The 19,495-nt window shown below is 40.6% G+C and overlaps 1 protein-coding gene across 1 annotated transcript in view; it reads right to left on the reverse strand.

The window, feature by feature from the left end:
- Positions 1-19,495, reverse strand: part of LOC126334884 (juvenile hormone esterase-like) — a 54,876-nt gene that overhangs the window by 24,085 nt on the left and 11,296 nt on the right. Inside the window, exon 2 of the mRNA XM_049997582.1 lies at positions 7,441-7,566. Within this exon, the coding sequence (XP_049853539.1) occupies positions 7,441-7,566 (126 nt within the window). The remainder of the gene's footprint in view (positions 1-7,440; positions 7,567-19,495) is intronic.

Consider the following 19,495-nt stretch of genomic DNA (forward strand, 5'->3'; position numbering starts at 1 on the left):
CTTGAGGTGCAACATGTTTAATTAGATTGTACTCTGATAAGTGTTCAAATATAGTTTTACGGTACACATTAGTGTGCTTGATGTTCACTGCTTGTTTAAGATTTCTCAGGAAGGGACTGATCCAACTATTGGACACACCTTGAATGCTAAACTTTTCAAACTTTGAAAGCATAGTCTTATGCTCCACTATGTCCAAAGCATTCGATAGGTCAGTAAATAATCCTGTTGGTTCCTGGTGCATGTCTATCAGGCTTGGTGCACAATTAATGCACTCAAAAATGACAATTATCTTTGACCTCTTTGTTTCTGAATCTGTGTTTTTCATTACCTAGATTTTTTTCTACTTACAAATTCCATATGTTTGCCATACACAAAATTTTCTAATATTTTTGAAAAGTAAGAGGAGAGCGTGATGGGAGTTTAGTTATTTACATTATCTCATCTTCCTTTTTTATGTAATCAAATTACCTTATGTGTTTTAAATACATCAGGGAAAGTGGCTGCTTGAAATGGGCAGTGATGTAAGTGTGTAAATAGTTCAGTTAGGTTTAGAGCACTCTTCTTTTTAGTCCTTTCAGTTTCCGTGATAGTGCTGAAGTATGTTGGACAACTACATGTGCTTATTTTATACTTATAGGATTGGGTATCCTTATTTATTATTATTATTATTATTATTATTATTATTATTATTTAGAAATAAGCAAAAACAATAATAATAAACAATAAAGATATATATACCCAAGTACTATTTTTGGTATTCATATTATTTTTGTTAGTATTTTGAAATATTCTTTAATATGTGCATAACTTAGGCAAGGAATTATTCAAGTTACACATTTTATGAAGTTGTCTCTTCTTCTGGCATGAAATCCTTGTTCCCCTGGCGATTAAACTGTTTATTCTAGAATTGCCCTTTTGGGCATAGTTTTCCATGGAAATACAATTCACTTTTCTCACATGACATATTACAAGCTTTGGATCAAGGCAGTCTGGTAGATGCAGTATTTCTTGCTTTCCAGAAAGCATTTGACTCAATACCACACCTTGCTTGTTTCAAAAGTTTGATTCTATGTGGTCTGAAATTATGATTGGATTGAGGACTCTTTCAGTAGGGAGGATGAAGCATGTTATCTTGGATGGAGGGTCTTTGTCAGATGTAAAAGTAACTCCAGATTTGCCACAGAGAAGATGTGTTGGGACCCTTGTTGTTCATATTGTACGAGGCATGTTTTTTAAGTAAGTACCATTTTGCTACACGTGCATGGCCGCAGCGCTGCGGTCGGCATTCTGTGCATGCGCACTGGGTACCTACATCTATTGTCTACGCACTGACGCCATTACAGTCTGATTCTTCCTTGTTTACAGTGTGTACTGAGTGTTTAAGATGCCTCCAATAATCGTGAGTCCCACTGACTGTGAAGTACGAGCTGTTATAAGATTTCTTAGTGCTAAAAGCCTAAAGGCGATCAATATTCATCATGAGATCTGTGCAGTTTATGGATAAAGCACTATGAGTGATGGAATGGTAAGAAAGTGGGTGAGAGCATTTAAAGATGGCCACACAAATGTGCATGATGAACAATGGAGTGGGCATCCTTCAGTTGTTAATAAAAGTTTTGTGCAGGAAGTGGACAATAAGGTGAGAGAAAGCAGATGCTTTATGATTTCCTCCTTACAGGATGACTTTCCTAGTGTTTCTCATAGTGTTTTGTATGGCATTGTGACCAAGCACTTGAATTACCAAAAATGTGCACACGTTGGGTACCAAAAATGTTGATGGATGTGCACAAAACCAAACATTTAGACAGTACAATGACTTTCCTTGAGCGGTAGCACAAGACGGTGATGATCTCTTAAGCCACATTGTTACAGGCAATGAAACATGGGTGGCCTACATCACACCAGAATCAAAGCAACAGTCCATGGAACTGTGGCATTCAGATTCACCTACAAAATTGAAGTCTAAGCAAACAGTTACTGCCTGGAAAATGATGTGCACAGTTTTTTGGGACAGAAAAGGAGTATTGCTTGTGAAATTTTTGCCTCATAATGGGACAATCAATGTAGCAGCTTACTGTAAGACATTGCACAATCTGTGCCGTTCAATTCAGAATAAAAGACGTGGCAAGTTGAGCAAGGGCATCGTTTTGCTGCAAGACAATGCCCGTCCACATCTGGTGAATCAGACCAAAGATCTCATTACATATTTTTGAAGAGAAACCCTAGATCATCCTCCGTACAGCCCCGATCTTGCGACCAGTGACTACCATCTGTTCCTGCACTTGAAGAAACACCTGAGTGGTCAGCTTCTTTAAGATGATGATGAAGTGAAAATAGTGGTGATGCAGTGGTTAACAAGTCAGGCAGCAGACTTCTATGAGAAGGGTATTCAAAAACTGGTACAATGTTATGACAAGTGCCTCACGTAAAAATAAAATGATTGGGATATCTTAGCATGTCTTTTTTTTATTTCAAAATGGTATTTTCTTAAAAAAACATGCCTCTTATATTAATGGCCTAGCAGACAATACTAATAGTAACATCAGAATTTTTGCAGATGATGCAGTCATCCATAATAAAGTAATGTCAGAAAGGAGCTGCATAAATATTCAGTGAGACCATGATAAGATTTCAAAGTGGTGCAAAAATTGGCTACTTGTACTGAATGTTCTGAAATGTAAAACTGTGCACTTCACAAAATGAAAAAAAAAATAATAACCTGTGCTATATAATCAATGATTCACTGTTCAAATCAGCCAACTTGTACAAATATCTGGGCATAACACTTCATAGGGATACAAAATGGAATGATCACATGGGCTAAGTTGTGTGCAAAGCAGGTGGTAGATTTAGGTTTATTGGTAGAACACTGGGAAAGTGCAATCAATCTACAAAGGAGATAGCTTACAAATCACTCATGTGATGTGCTCTAGAATACTGCTCAAGTGTGTGGGACCCATACCAAAAACAGTGGATACTGAACGTATACAGAGAAGGGCAGCACAAAAGTCAAAGGTTTGTTGAATCCGTGGTAGACTGTCACAGAGATACTGAAGGAATTGGTCTGGAAGACTCCTGAAGGTAGACATAAACTGTTCCAAGGAAGTCTATTAACAAGGTTTCAAAAATGAGCCTTAAGTGAGGACTCTAGGAATGCATTACTACAACCTAAGTATCACTCACATATAGATCATGAGGATAAGATTACAATAATTACTGCACGCACAGAGGCATTCGAGCACTCATTTCTCCCACATTTCATATGTGAATGGAAAGGGAATAAACCATGATAACCAGTACAATGGGACATACCCTCTGTCATGCACTTTATGGTGGTTTGCAGAGTATAGATATAGATGTATATAAAAGTAGACAACAGTGGGTTACTATAGCAATGAAGGTGTTAAACTTTTCATTTAGATCATTAATTTTATAAATCTGTGACCATCTTTCTATGTTTAACAAATTGCTGAAATAGTTTATGTTATCCTGGCTTAGCATCTACATGTGGTTATTAAAAGCATGATATTCTCAGTAACACATTTTACTTTCAGATTTTGTATTTGAACTAAATGGTCGCTATGCCTGTATTGAAAATTGTAAATGAAATGCTCAGGGCTGGTTTAAAGCCGAAGTGACACCATCCACCACTTGGGTCACCAAGCTGAGAGGGACACCAGAGGTGCCACAACTGTGAAATTTCTGAACAAGAATGTACCTTAGTTAGTAGTGGCTACTAGGAATGCAAGATTTGTATACAGTGCATATAATAATTTGTAATGGAAACTGACGCAGATCAAGGTGTACAAGAGAAACGGGGTGACATGGCAGAGGGGAGGGGGCATAAAATCATAAGTCACATCACTAGCATGGAAAAATGTTCTCAAAGCAGCCTTGGAAGTGTCACATAAACTATTCTTGTGTAGAAACTGATGTAGAGCTGTTTCACAAGTGTCTAAAAGGGCCTCTCTGTTTCTACCCAATGTTGAAGTCTCCACAAATTATCATATCACATTCCATTTGATTTGCTTTGTTTACCAATGATTCCAGATTATTTAAGAAAAGTTCAAAATTTCCAGATCATGCTTCGGAAACTGTAGCATTATTTATGTTGTACTTAGCACCTTTTTTAGCTGTAGTGTCATAGTCCTTTTCAGCATTAGTTCAAGGTAAATCAAGTAAGGTAATAAAATCTGTATTTTCTTTTATATAAATCACTACCACACCCTGGTTTCTTTTTCTCTTTTCCCCAAAGACAAAACTAATTTAGGTTTTTGTATGTTGAATTAACTTGGGGTTAAGCCATCATTTATGAATACACATTACTGAGACATCCTTTCCCTCATCTCTTATTAATATGTTAATTATGCCAGTCATATTATTGCAGTACATGATGATGATAAACTTTTAGACTGGCTTTATTCATGGCTCTATAATTAGTGGTCTCTAAATTTACTATATGATTATGGACAGTAGAAAAATGTTAATAAATACAGTCTTGGAAGATTCATGTGATATAGTGGGAAGAAGAATCACAAAAAGCAAAACTGCAAATCTTACTTAATGCAAGGAACACAACATGCCATTGGGAACTTTCAGTTGTAAGTGTGAGACACTTAACTACATTCAGTCTGGCAGTAGCTTCACAGAAGTGTGCTTTTCTTCCCCACTGAAACTAGAAACCATACATAGTGAAGTGACAAACCAATTTCCAGGTAAACTTTTGAAGTTATGTACCATCAGTGAAGGCCTGCATCAAATATCTTTTCCCACAGCTTCCCTAAACAGACACTGTACTTCCCAGACAGACACTGTACATAAGGAATACACTACCTATTCAATTATGCATTTTCTCTTTTTGACGATGTAATTTTCAAATTTTGTGTTGAGGTCTTTATTGTTTTGCACTGTGTGCCAGTTACTTGTAAAGCCCTCAAGAAGTGTTGATTTGACATTCTGATGTAATTTCCAATACCATGAGATTTTAAGCAGTACACAATTGAAGAAACTGAAGGTAAAGAACATAATTTTGTATAAGTAGTGTGCAGTGTGGACATGGTGGTGTAGCGAGCAGAAACACTAGACTACAGCCCTGAAGGTCTTGGGTTCAATCCTAGGACAGGGACTTTTCCTCATTGCAGTCCCTCCAGGACAGCCCCAGTTTCACTCACCCTGCTGTCAAATGAGTGCTGGGTATCTTTCATGGGGATAAAATGCAACCAGAGTGTTGGTTTCACCACTCTCCTTTCTTCCTAGTGCTGCAGTGAAAAAAGGCAGTGCTCTACCTGTAGTCAGGCCAATAGCCCAGTCACCAGTTTGGTGTGTCACAGACTTTACTTTACTTTTAATAAACAGTGTTTCATACCTATTTAACAACTGATGGACTGGTTCCTCGAGGTACCAAATATACCCTAAACAGTTTCATTACAAAGCATAAAGTAAGCATGTATGATCAGATGACAGATCAATGCAATGCAAAACTTTTCCTCTCATCTTTCAGTTAAAGCAGCACTGAAGCAAAAGAGAGCTGCAGAAATTATTTTGATATTGATAAGTTTCCATGGCTTACAAATCTGAAAAAAGTGAAACTAGTATCAAGAAAAAGGATAAGAAAAAAAAAGATGTTATATTTCATTCTGGGTGATCCTTGCAATTGTTTTAACAATGTCCTCTGGATGAGCTGTGTATTGTTTGGATGACTGTGGAAGCTAAGTCCAGTTTACTTTAATTTAGTTAGGTACCTGTTCCAAGGATCATTTCAGATACAGAAAATTGGTCAATACCAAAAATTGGCAGTAGTGACATTTTTTGGGGAAAACTGAAGCATATATCACAAGGATCGACTCATGGGAAATGTAAATCGTGTATCTGTTGCAGTAGATAAGAAATTCAAAACTACTGAGACAGGAATTGAAGCTGGATGTAGGACTGCATGGGCATAATCTTATAACTGGATCCTTCTATTGACCACTACACTCACCCTCTGATATAACCAAAAAACTTAGAGAAAACCTCCACTGGTTAAAACATAAGTTCCCCAAGTATCGTATTGTTAAGCTAGAGGGACATTAGTTACGGATGTTAAACATCGTCCATCTTTGTCATTAAAATAGGGTTAGTATATTTTACAATTTTTTCTTTAGGGTTAAATGAGACCAGTCACCAAAAATCAGAAGTATTTAAGTCGTCAACCATGTGTACACAAAAGAAGGAAAACTTGCTAGCTTTTAGGCATATCCCTTGATAAGCTATAGCGCTCAAACACATACACACTGTTTATACACATGCAAACACACACTTATGTCCCTTCATGGTACCAGCTAGACTCACAGTTCCAATGCTGTTTTGTGGCACATTGGTTGGTTGTGGTGGGGTTGTGTCGGTTGGGACAGGTAAAGGGAGAGGGGGGGTAGGAAGTAAGAAGACGGACTGGGGATGGGTGGTTAGCAGCTCAGAGGGGGCCAGTTTGCCAGCTAGAAATGTGGGAGGGATGGCATGTATAGTATTAGTGGTTGGTGGGCAGCTGAAGGCTATGTGGCACATGGACTGGGAGGGGGTGACAGGATGGGAATGGGGAAAACTGTTAGGTGGAAGGTTCTGGGACAGTGGATTTTTACAGGAGCGGGAGCGGAGGATGTATTGTAAGGATAACGACCATCTGTGTAGTTTAGAGAAACTGGTGGTGGAGGGAAGGGTCCAGATGGCTCTGGTTGTGAAGCAGACATTGAACTCTAGCATGTTGTACTCAGTTGCATGTTGTGCCAGCTTTGACCTTGACAATAGTTTGGCAATGGCCATTCTTACTGGTGGACAGCTGGTTGGTAGTCATATTGACATAAAAGGCTGTGCAGTGTTTACATCAGAGTTTGTATATGAGATGCCGGTTTTCACAGGTGTCTGGTCTGTTTTGGGGTAGGATAAGCCTGTGATGGGGCTGGAGTATGATGTGCTGTATGGGTGGATTGGGCAGGTCTTGCACCTTGGTCTGCCAGAGCGATATGATGGTTCTACATTTTGGTAAGTGATCTCATTTAATCTTAAAGTATTTATATTCTACAAGAACTTTCCTACAACATACATTTTTTTTTCTATAGCTATAAGCTCTTGTTGGGTAACATAAAGAATTATATAAAATATAACTATTCTTCTGATCTTGTAATTAGGATACTTTATCCTAGACTTTGAATTAGACTAACCTTGATGGAAGGTGAAGAAGTACGCCAAAGATCCTGAGTTAAATGCTCATTTGTAGATTCAAAGTACATTTATTAAAACAATTAAAGCTATCATTACAGAGTCAAGAGCTGCTGATACAAAACGGGGTCTTCTTCATCCACAAGTAAGGAAATGGTTCATCAATGGTATCAAATGTTTGATATGTGAATCAGAAAAACTAAGCACAGTAATGCTTGTATCTACTAGTAGCTATTTGTCACCTACCTGTGATGTATACACATTCAGAAACAAGCAGTCTTCACTCCCATTGGGCCTGTCTGCTTGGGGACACCAGGGTCCATCCACTGTGGCATTTAGGATCCCATCCCATGCATCCACTGGTGAGGGAGGCTGCAAAAGACAAAATATTGTAAGTAGGTGGGTCAAAAATTGTTTCTGAATCAAAAGGACCATTAGAATACTATGCAGCAACGTTCATGTAACACTTTTTTTTAATTTTTGAGGTATACATTTTATTGTGTCTGTTTCTATCTACTGTATCACAAAATAGGAAACCATTAAAAAGAGGTTACCATGAAACATCAATCATAGATAATAATTGTGAGTATGTATCCAATTAAAGAACACAGATAATGGCTCTTCTCATGTGCCCAAATATGTACTGTGTTTGAAAGATATTAAAGGTTAGTGTTATTACAATATTTTGTTTACATTTCACCAAAACTTAATTTCTGGTAGTTCGCAGAGTGTGCTGTACCAGTCCCCGAGCTACCACTTTTCATTATGTAGATGGATTTTTCACTCTGGTACTGACTGAAGAAATCTAACCTGTCTGTTGAAAACAATAAATGAGTGACAAATGTTTAGTGGAGGCACTAAGCCAGTTTTCCATTTAAGGGAATTGCAACTGCTGATGACTGCATAATACTCTACCCGACTACTCAAACTACTCACCCAACTGAAATACCCTATATAGATCAAAAATTAATTGTTGTAACAATAAATTTTGTAAATTAAAAGACTCATTTTCTTTGAATTTTTTTCTATATTAATAATTTTTACTGTTCCACTGCTCTGACAGATTTACCGGTACTGGATTGGTAATGATATATACTGTAGATGTGGCAGATGCAGTTTTGATTTAAGGCCCATGTGACACAAATGGCCACTTGGGTCTCCAAGATGAGAGGGGTGCCACAGGTGCCCAAGTACAAAATTGAAATACAGTGTGTCTCATAATTAGTAATGAAAGCTGACATATATATATGATAATAAGAACAAAAAGTGTTTGAGTGAACATCAGTCTACAAATGAGCCATCTGTGAGATATTTGTGAATGTGTAGTTATGAGTCATCATTGACTTCAGTATCAAATAAATGTATTTGAAATGCAAAGTTTTTAATGTAGTCCCCATCTAACTGGGCTCATATTTCATCTATGGTTACTTTAACAAGAAACAATACTACTGCAGTATGTTACATGTTGCCGTTGAGTGTTACATGTGCTGTCCTCACAGTTTTAGGCAATACTGCACTCGTCTTTGTAGTCAGTTACAAATTGTTTCAAACACCCTTGGATCACCTCACAGATTTTTCCAAGACGATACAATTCATAGCTGCAGGTCTTCAACCATATCAACATGAGTCCTGTATACTTCACTTCTGAGATAACTGCAGACAGAAAAATCTAGAGTAATGAGATCAAGTGATCTTGGAGGACAAGATGCAAGGTGTGCTCAATTTGAACTTATGGACAGTCGTAAGAGCTTCACCTTTCTATACATTATTCAAGATGTGCAGATGCAGGATGGTGGAAAACTAAAAGCCACATGTGTCCTTATTGGGACTATTTTAAGTAAGTGTGAAGAATGTGACATCAGTGAGAAGGAATTAAATAATGAAGTCTTGATCGCAGTTCTCAATCTTCCTGCTGGAAGTTCTCCACAAAGCTCATTACCTTATACAACAAAAAACAATTTTACTGACAATTTTCCTAGTGTTAGCTTAAGAATCTTATTGACTGTACATATATATGTAACTAGTTGGTGAAAGCAGTTTTTGAAATTCAATATGATAAAGACATACCTCAGGTCAATAGTTTCTTAAGAGTGATTGTGTGTATTGTCAATTTTAGTTGTTGAACAAGATACCATGAAGTCAATAGATTCAGACTCTACTTTGAATGATTTTACTAAGTTAAAGGCTAGAAAAAATTTGATACAGTTTTTTTATCTGAGTAAAAAAATTGGATACAGTTTTTTTATCTGAGTGAAAAAATTGTCATTACATATACTGAACAACTGTAGGAATTATACATGACTTTTTTAACAGAATATTATTCTTTTTTATCACATACAATTTTCTAAAATCCCACTACTTACAGCTTATGCTGTTAAACAGTGCTTTATGTTTAAAACATCAATATAAAATTACATTTCTTTTTTGTATTTCTGTCCTACTTTTTCTGACGGAAAGTGAAATAATTTGTAAATTATATAATAATGAACTTAGACTATTAAACTGAAAAATAACAGTAATTTTATATTTTCATTCTTTGTACTCAGTTTAATAAATAGCACATTTTTATAGAAGCTAGGAAAATACAAGTAGTCTGTGGTGTCTCTGACACGGAGGGACACTTCTTTGATTATTCACTTTGGCTTTGTATTTTGTCTTTGCGTTCTCGCGAAATATATGGCATCCATTTCTGTATTCACTCTGTTCAGTGCCAAAATAAATGTTCATTTTGACTCTAAAAGTGTGCTATTACAGTTCTACACCATGTAATACTCACAGTGGTGACTCTGACTTCAACATTGTGCATTCGGGAATTATTTTGAGCTTATTTTCATTGTTAACGAACTTTGTGTGCTGGTCCACATTGTCTTCGGAACAATGGATCTACTAATGTCATTTTTTGCTGTTCCATGCACCCTTTTAACTGTGCTTGTGTATATACATGTGTTCCTAACGTACAGTTGGTTAAAAGTGAACAATTTTCTGACCCCTGCCATGCCAGCAGCCACTTAACGATTGGCAGCCCAACATGGCCACCATCAAATGCAACTTCACAGCAGCGCCTGCCACCCGGACAGTGCACACTGCTCACTAACATAGTGAGCAATAATTGTGTGATGGACATTGTGTTTCACCGTCCAGTTAAGCAGTCACCTTCTGGATCGTTCGATGTGCAGATGCAGTTCGAGAGCTAAACTCCGAAAGTTCATACATGTGGGGTTGCACATTCTCAGTTGCCTGATGTCATTGCATTGGTTGATGACCAAGCACTACCCAACGCCACGCTGTGGGCTCTGTGGATGATCAAACTACCATCAGACATACAGCTTCACCTGCTATCATACATCACCGACCTTATCAAGACATGCCTACCATGGCCGATTGGGCCCATGCAATCATTCGTCACACTGCCTGTCAAGGACGACATCGGATTTGCCTTCTGTTGGCACCTCTGCTTCGCCGGTTCCATGCGCTGCCGGTAGAGGTCAGCGCATGTGCCTCAGCAGCTGAGCAACCTGCCAGGAGCTGACTCCTGGTGACCTACAGGAGGTACTACCTGCGCCCTCCTGACAGCAGTCGACCTCTCCCAAGCAGCAGATATGTCACAACCAGCTGCATCCCCCGCTCGCTCTGGAATGCCTCGCCTGCAAGCTTACCCTCTTTGCTGGTACCATATAGCCTACGGGGATGCTGCTCGCAACTGCCACGGGCCATGTGCATACCCAAACTACTTCGGTGGGCACGTTTAGGTGCCATGTCATCAATGACGCCTACCTTCCAATGCCACACTGCTTGCACCAACGGCACCTCTATGTCATGGACTTGTCGTCACATGATTTCTCGTTGACACCAGTGCTGATGTCAGCATTATCCCGGCTAAGCATGTGCGCAACACACTTTCTCCTGCTAACCTCACACTCTCATATCGCGGTCCCATCAAGATGCTTCGTCTGTCCCTGGGCGCGACATTTCCTTGGACCTTCTGTGTCACCAACCTGGATGAACCTGTGATCGGGTTGGACTTTCTACACCATAATGGTGGACCTAGAGGCTGCTACACTCCACCATACATCTAGTTCTACCGTTCTGTGCTCGAACAAGTGCAGCACATCTTCGCTCTCTGCGTCCTTTGCCACACTTTCCGCAAGTGCTTCTCTGCTCAAAGATATTACGGCTCGCCTCTCTGATTTATTAGATGTCCACAAACCGATCGAGTGACTACGCACTTATAACGCGGAGTTATGCTCCCGCATAGGTACTGCCTCCGCTGAATTGGCTCATGCATGGATTACCTTACACTGCCTCTCTGCAGAGCAGCTCCTGTCAATGCAGCCTCCCTCTCCTACAGTGTCTTCGCTCTGCCCCGCTCCTGTTTCGAGCTGCACCTTTCGTGCTACCGGTTCCTTGCAGACACAGTTAGACCTAGAAGATTCACCCAACCCTGCTTCACAGGATCGTTCACATTGGGTGGCTGTCGCGCCAGGCCCACAGTCGCCGTCTCCCACCGAGGTCCCGCCTACTGCGCCATGTGCTCAGCCGTCGCCTACTGCCGACACTTCGTATAAGCCATCCCGGCACTCCAAGCTCAGTCAACCGCCGCCGCTCGTGTCCCCTCCCCCCCCCCCCTCTCGCCCCACCAAACATGCCTCCCTTCGTGGGTATCGGCAATCAGCTACGGCACCTGCCACCGAATCAGCACCGCTCGTACGTCACGAAGCTCAACGTCTTAACACTACGAAATTGTTGCGAGCGAAAAAGATAGTTGCCTTTTCGAATGCTGCTTCATGCCATATAGTTTAAAAAACGCTACAAAGACGTGGCAGCGTTTCATTGATTCGATTTTGCTACCACTTCCTTTTGCTTTTGCCTATTTGGATGACATTTTTATCTTTTCCTCATCTGCGGAGGAACACAAATTTCACCTTGACTCAGTTCGTGCGGCTCTTGCGGCCAACAGCTTGGTTATGAACGACGACAAATCACAGCTCTATTCCACATCTGTTACTTTCCTTGACCATGCAGTTTCGGCCGACGGCCTCCGCCCTACTGACTCACGAGTCGCGAACATCCTCGGTCTGCCTCTCCTCGAGGATTATGCACAACTACGCCGTTTCCTAGGGATGGTGAACTTTTATCGGCGACATATACCTCCGGCTCCCACCGTTCAGTTATCTCTAACTGACGCCCTCTCCGGTAAAAATACAACCAGAAAGAGTAAAATGGAATGGATTAGGCCCATGGTGGACGTGTTAGACAATTTGAAATCGGCCGTTGTGCAGGCTATCACTCTCACACACCCCGACCCTGAGGCGCGGATTTCTATCACTACCGATGCTAGCGAGTCGGCAGTAGGTGCTGTCCTCCAACAGCACACGGCAGGCTCAACACAGCCACTGCGTTTCTTCTCAAAAATGCTTACGAGGAGTCAGTGTAAATGGTCGGCTTTTGGCCACGAGCTCCTTACGGTTTATGAGGCAGTCAAACATTTCAGGAGCGACGTCGAAGGACGCGCTTTCACCATCTATTCTGAACATAAACCTCTTGTTGACACGATCCGCAATCCAGCAAAAGATCTCCCACCGCGACGTTTCCAGCACATGGACTTTATTTGCCAACATTCTGTGGTCGCTTGTAATATCCGCGGTGCGGAAAATGTAGTTGCCGACTACCTCTCCCGCATTTAGATGATCTGTGCCCCGTTGAACTTAGGGGAACTGGCGCGACTTCAGACCAAAGACGCAGACACTCAACACCTGCTCTCGGACGATGGTTCTTCACTCATCATCAAACCTATTGCCTTGTACGGGTCATCAACTCCTATCGTCTATGACGTTTCTGGTTCGCCCCGCCCCTTGGTGCCTTCCCCCCTTTGGCGCGGGATTTTTGAAGTGTTACATAATCTTGCTCACCCCAGAACGCGGTCAACGACAAGCCTCGTAACGGAACATTTTGTCTGGTCGGGCATTCAGCACGATTGCTGCTCGTGGTCATACACTTGCATTCCTTGTCAACGGAGCAAAGTGAGCAGACATGCGCAACCGCGTTTAGGACAGTACAGTGTCCCCAGGGCTGCCTGCGCCACGTGCACACGTGCACATTGATGTGGTCGGTCCTCTACCCCCTTCCAAGGGATATAAATACATCCTTTCCGTGGTCGACCGTGTCACCTGTTGGGTTGAGGCAGTACCCATGGTGGACATTACAGCTGAGACAATCGGTCATTTCAGCATGTGTGGCTAGATTCGGTTCCCCCTCTCACCAAGGACCAGGGCTGCTGCCAGTTTGAGTCATCCCTTTTCGCTCGCCTATGTGAGTTGTGTGGGGTGGCGAAATTTCACACAACTGCATACCATCCACAGGCCAATGGACTAGTCGAGCAATGACACAGAAAGTTAAGAGCTACACTCATGTGCCACGGCAGGCTTTTGTCTGAGGCTGTGTCATGGGTATTGCTGGGAATCCATTCCGCGCACAAGGAGGACCTCAATGCTTCGTTGGCGGAGATCCTGTATGGTGAACTGCTTGTACTGCCATCCGAATTCGTTGAGGACACTTTTCCAGTGGATGGTACCGACCTGCTGGCCCTCATTGAAGGAGTGTGTGCTCACATGGCCGGACTTCGCCAGCGTCTACCTCACGCGTACACCACACCCCTGGTGTTTGTTCATAAGGACTTGAATTCTTGCAATTTCGTCATGTTACGGGATGACTCTGCTCGTGCAGCTCTGCAACCTCTGTACTCCAGTCCGCACCGCATATTATGCGGCGGGGTCAATACGTCCGTGATTCTGGTCAATGGTCGCCCGAGTACAGTTTCAGCACAACGTTTAAAGCCTGTATAGTCCCTTCCAGAGCCACTCCTCGCTGCTCCCTGCCAACTTGTATCCACCGATGCCTTGCGTGCCGCCGCCACCTCTGCAGCCCCAGTCAACTTGCCACAGCCTGTGCAGCTGTCCGCTGCACGAGACCATGACGACGAAGCACCCGAGCTACACATTTCACAGGCCGTACGCCACCTCCGCTCTCTGTGCTTTCATGAGGATTATCTTGCAGACGTGTGCTAGTTTTGCCCAGCCATGCTCCGCACTGCCGGAAAGGGGAGGGGGGGGGGGGTGAGGGCTCTGTGGTGTCTCTGACACAAAGTGACACTTCTTTGATTATTCTCTTTGGCTTTGCATTCTATCTTTGTGTTCTCATTCCGTGTACGCTAACCATTTCTGTATTTGATCTGTTCAGTGCTGAAATAAATGTTCATTTTAACTCTAAAAGTCTACGCCACGTAATACTTACAAGTCTATTTCTTTGTGCAATCACTAAGAGCTTTTAAAGATTTCAGGAATTTCATCAGATGGAAATGAATTGTTTCTTCTTTCAATATTCAGTGCTGGAATAATATTAAGAAATTTATTTCTGTTACAAGGGAATGTATATGTAATGCTTATTTTAAAAGAAAACCAATCTAATTTCAAAGATCACTAATTCTAGATTTACGTTTAAAGATCTTGCCAAGAAATGAAGGAAATACAACTAATGTTTGAGGGAGTGATTTTGGGAGTTGAAGGGGGGTTGGGGGGGGGGGAGGTTTTTGCTTGTGTGGAAAAATTTTGTCATACCAATCACAGGTAGATGGAAAGTGCATCATGTTCTCAGTGGAATATGTTTTAACAAGTCCATATGTTCACAAGATGCAAAGTTTACAGTCAGTTTTGAGGCAAACCATAATGAAGGTTTCACCATTATTATACGATCATTTCATGTCATTATGGATAAAATTGGAATAGTTGAATGAAATGTCTCAGAAAAGTAAATTGATGAACAGATGAGCAGTTCTAAAGGAAAAAAGAAGTGCAGATAAGCCTACTGTTTCTAAAGAGACAACAAGAAGCAATTTCAAATATGCTGGAATCCGTTAATCTCGATTAATTGCCTGTTGGCTTCTGTCTCTGGCTCTTCGGCTGAGTTTGTTTGGTCATTGTTTTGACGTTTCACAGTCATGAGTGTCTGGCATTGTCTAAGCTTCACCAGTCCACCACCAGCAGCCACTCATGCTGGTGAAATCTCAGAAAAATCATGAAACAAACATCAGACGAAGAACCTGAGACTGAATGCAATAGGCAATTTGTCAAGAAGTGTCCACAAAAGCCTTAACAGTTCTGTAATGTTGATCTTATTGACATTAAAATTGTAAGGCATGTGGACAAACTTAGTAACGAACATCAGAAAAAAGTGCCAGAAGATAAATCTCCAAATGAAATGAACAGGAAACTTATGGCAGTCATTGTTGCTTCAGTTGTTTTCCATATCAACCTAGGTAAATACTGGGCTAGTTTCCAAGTTTTGTTTCCGGTACACTATGCACAAATGTTTGTAACACAGTGTCAAACTTGGCTATATGCTATATACTAGACATAGTCATGTATAGCAGGGTCATCCATGTCAAAGTCATGATTAGAAAGCCGGTTCGTCATAAGTGGAGGGCAGATGGGGCTGCTGTCAGGATCAAGCTCAGTCACCTGAGATGGCCCCGCCGGAAGGCGATCCGACACACCCTTCGCATTAAAAGAGTCACCTCTCTCATCTCGATCCACACTGCATGCGCATGCGTGAGTCCGTTGCACGTTCACCACCAGATTCAAACTTCCATAGGTCGTTGTCCACGTGACGCAACCGTACTTGGGTTTTCAGGCTACATCTTGTTTTTAACAATTTTGCACTAATATGGAAGGAGTAACTTCATGTGCACTAAAGGAAAAATAGAAATATTAGACCGAGAATGAAGCTGCTTACACCTCTAATAGCGATTATGTAGACTCAATCAGAAGATGGATTAGTTGTTTTCCATACGCTGTTTTTCACTGGGCTCAACATGCAAACACAACAGTGAAAACCGGTTTCCGAAATTTGGGCTCCTCTTCTGGAAGATATATCGCATCTAAATGTAGTGAATATGTTGGCTCTAATCTTCATCTTCAAGCCACAGTTCATAAAGATCTTGTCTGAAGCACACATTGTCGGAAAAATTGCAAACACAACAATTTGACTGCACAAACGGCTATGCACGCTATAAACTGCCAAAAATCATTTGTGTGCGCGACACAGTTTCCATCTAGAGAGGAGCTAGAGCCACGTGAAGACTACTGGGAAGTGACCAAAAAATAACATGCGACCACGAAACTCTATAGCTGACAACAAATGAAGAACTTTGGAGAGGCCACATTCGATTTTCACTGACGTATTTGGTTGTTTTTGTATTACGTCTGAAGGTGCATGTTATGATGGTATGTCATTCTAGGCAACAGTGTAGTGAAGATTTATCACAAACCTGTCACTCTGGCAATATTTTTTTAAATTACATGTCAGTTAATCATATATTTGTGGTAAAAGCCTTTGGGAAATCCTGCAATGAAATAAGTTATATGAACACACCATAGTGCAGTGGATAGAAACGTGGAGTTACAAAGTCGAAAGGAGTAGGTACGTGTCCTGTTGTACTGAAATACTTTGTTATGCGCCTTGACATATCTCAAAACTTCTGGAACTTCCTTATTGATTTAATAGAAATATGTTCTATAATAGCACTCTCTCAGGAGTGTGTTCGATTTTATGAACATGCTACGGAATATGGATGAACAGATGCAACAGTGATCAATGACCACATTCACATTAAATGTAAAAATTGTGGAGATATAATGTGCTCACATAAGCACATCAAAACCATTCTAAATACTTGATCCGAACAATTGCTAGGCAAGTTTTGTTAGAATAAATGTCTGTCGGCAATAGACCACAACATATAAAAAAACACTTGTGCCAGTATTAGTGTGTAAAATGTGATTTAATAAAGTAGAACTACACTGACTGTTGCCTTCAAACTTTTGTAAATACTGTACACTTAGTTTTATTTCAGTGATCTGTTATTTCTAGCACTCTAAAAATACTGCACAATCCTTCAAAATTTTAAACTGCTACGGTTATCCCCCCCCCCCCCCCCCCCCCGCCCCAACTCTCCACAGCACACATGACCCTCCCCAAGAAATGTAGCTTCCGCAGTGTGGGGACCGTTGCACATTCAGTTGTTGTACATTGAACCCCCCCCCCCCCCCCCCCGCCTCTGGATACGGTAGGGGAACGAAAGATATCTGGATGAACAAATTGCAAGAATGGTCGTCTGGACCACATCCACATTAACTGCAAAAATTGTGGAATTAACGTAATAATGAATGTTTAAAATAATGTGCTAATTACGTAGTTTCATATATTCAATAGCAAATATATAGTGATGGGACAAGTTAGGTTTTTTAATGAGACTGGACTGTGTACTTTGCAATATAAGACATCGTCTCTTTTCTTCCAGAGCATTTCCAGACGTTTCATTTTGACGTCAATTCTGAAAGGAAAACATATAGTTAAATCGTAAAGTCATGTGTTATCATATTTCAAAAAATTATACTGTGTCCATTGGTTCAATCTATATAAATATCATCCATCTCTATTTACAGAATATTATGTATTCTCTGTACCTGAGAAATGAAATGCAGTTTTAGTGCTCATACTCCATGAACAGTGAATGTACGCGTTGAATCGAAAAACGAATGTAATTGCTCTGGCAGAAAATGAAACAGAACTGTTAATCGCGAAGTATACACTTCAAACTGATTGAAAAACCGAAAGCTGTCACACAACTATAGTGCTTTATATAATATATTTGCTAGTGAAGGTGCTACGAAACTGCTTATATCAGTATGTCAATTATAACATTCAATATAACGTCGCCGCTGTTTTCGGTGTGGCTGTAGATGTGGATAAGCCGGCCATTGTTGATATTTATTCGTCCATATTTCCTATCATGTTCACAAAACCGAATAAACTCGCTCCTGAGAGAGAGTGCTGTTATATGTGCATAACAACGAATGCTACAGAAAATAGTCTATTAATCCAATAAGGAAGCCCCATAATCTTTTACAAATGTTAAAGTACCGTATATAAAAAAATATTTCAATGTAACAGGATGCGAACACAATCCTTTCAATTTTATACCTCCACCCCTCTTCCACTGTATTATGGTGAACTCATTTTCTAACACTGCCTTTCATCTTAGGATTTCCAGACGGCCTTACCGCCGATAAGTCATTCACCGTCATTTAATTATAACAAATACTACCAAGAGTGACGAGTTTGTAATAAATCTTCAATGTACCGTTATCATGAAATAGCATACTGTCATAGTACGCAAGTTACAACACGAAAACAACAAAGTACGGCAATTCTGTAGCAACCAGTTTTCGTCAGTTTATTACAGGAACTTGTGGCAATAACGATGTGTCTTCGAAAGATCTTCAGTGCGCTTACATTTTGAAACAGCGTATATTTGTGGGAGATGCAAGTGATATTCGAAGCATGTTGGGTGGTAGCATCAACTTTTAAGGAAAGCATGTCATTTTGACGTCACTTCCCAGTATGCTGCGAGTAACAGATTCTCCTTTTGAATCATTCTTGGCCGCCATCTGTCGTATTATATTAATTTACTTCGCGAGTTACCATACTTGGCGAACTCGACGTCTGGCGAGATTATTTGTGAATGGACTTGGAGACATACAAATATCAATTCACGCTCATAACTCGTGACATAGTAAGATAAAATACTTAGGTGACGAAAGCAAATTCAGCACATGACTGGCTGCAGCAACATTACGATTCCTGACACGAGGCTGAGGTTTTAAAATATTAAAACTTTCTTCTACAATTTCAAAGCAAGCTACCTAATACATACAAAGCTATCTACACTGTTCTGAAGAAGGGTTTAACGAAGGCAATTAAAGTATCTCAATTACGTAACATTAGAGAAAATATCTGTGTAGCGTAAAAAGTGACAATAGACTGCAGATAATAAAAAGTGTAAATTCATCCATATGAATACTAAAAGAAATCAGCTAAATTTCGGTTACATGATAAATCATGTAAATCTAAAGGTTGCAAATTCAATTAAATACTTAGGGATTTCAATTACTAATAACTTAAATTGGAACGACCACTTACATAATATTGTGGGGAAGACGAACCAAAACTGCGATTTATTGCCATAACACTAAGAAAATATAAAAGGTCTACTAAAGAGGTCTACTGTTCTGGAGTGCTGCTATGAGGCGTAGGATTTGCATCAGATAGGACTGACGGAGGGCATCGAAAAGGTTCAAAGGAGGGCATCTCACTCTATATTATCGCACAATAAGGGAGATAAAAACGCATGGTCGAAGGGTAGCGTCTTTGATTAATAACCAAAACGACCACGGTCCTTGGTTCG

Source organism: Schistocerca gregaria, chromosome 2, assembly GCF_023897955.1.
Source record: "Schistocerca gregaria isolate iqSchGreg1 chromosome 2, iqSchGreg1.2, whole genome shotgun sequence".
NCBI classification, from domain to species: domain Eukaryota; kingdom Metazoa; phylum Arthropoda; class Insecta; order Orthoptera; family Acrididae; genus Schistocerca; species Schistocerca gregaria.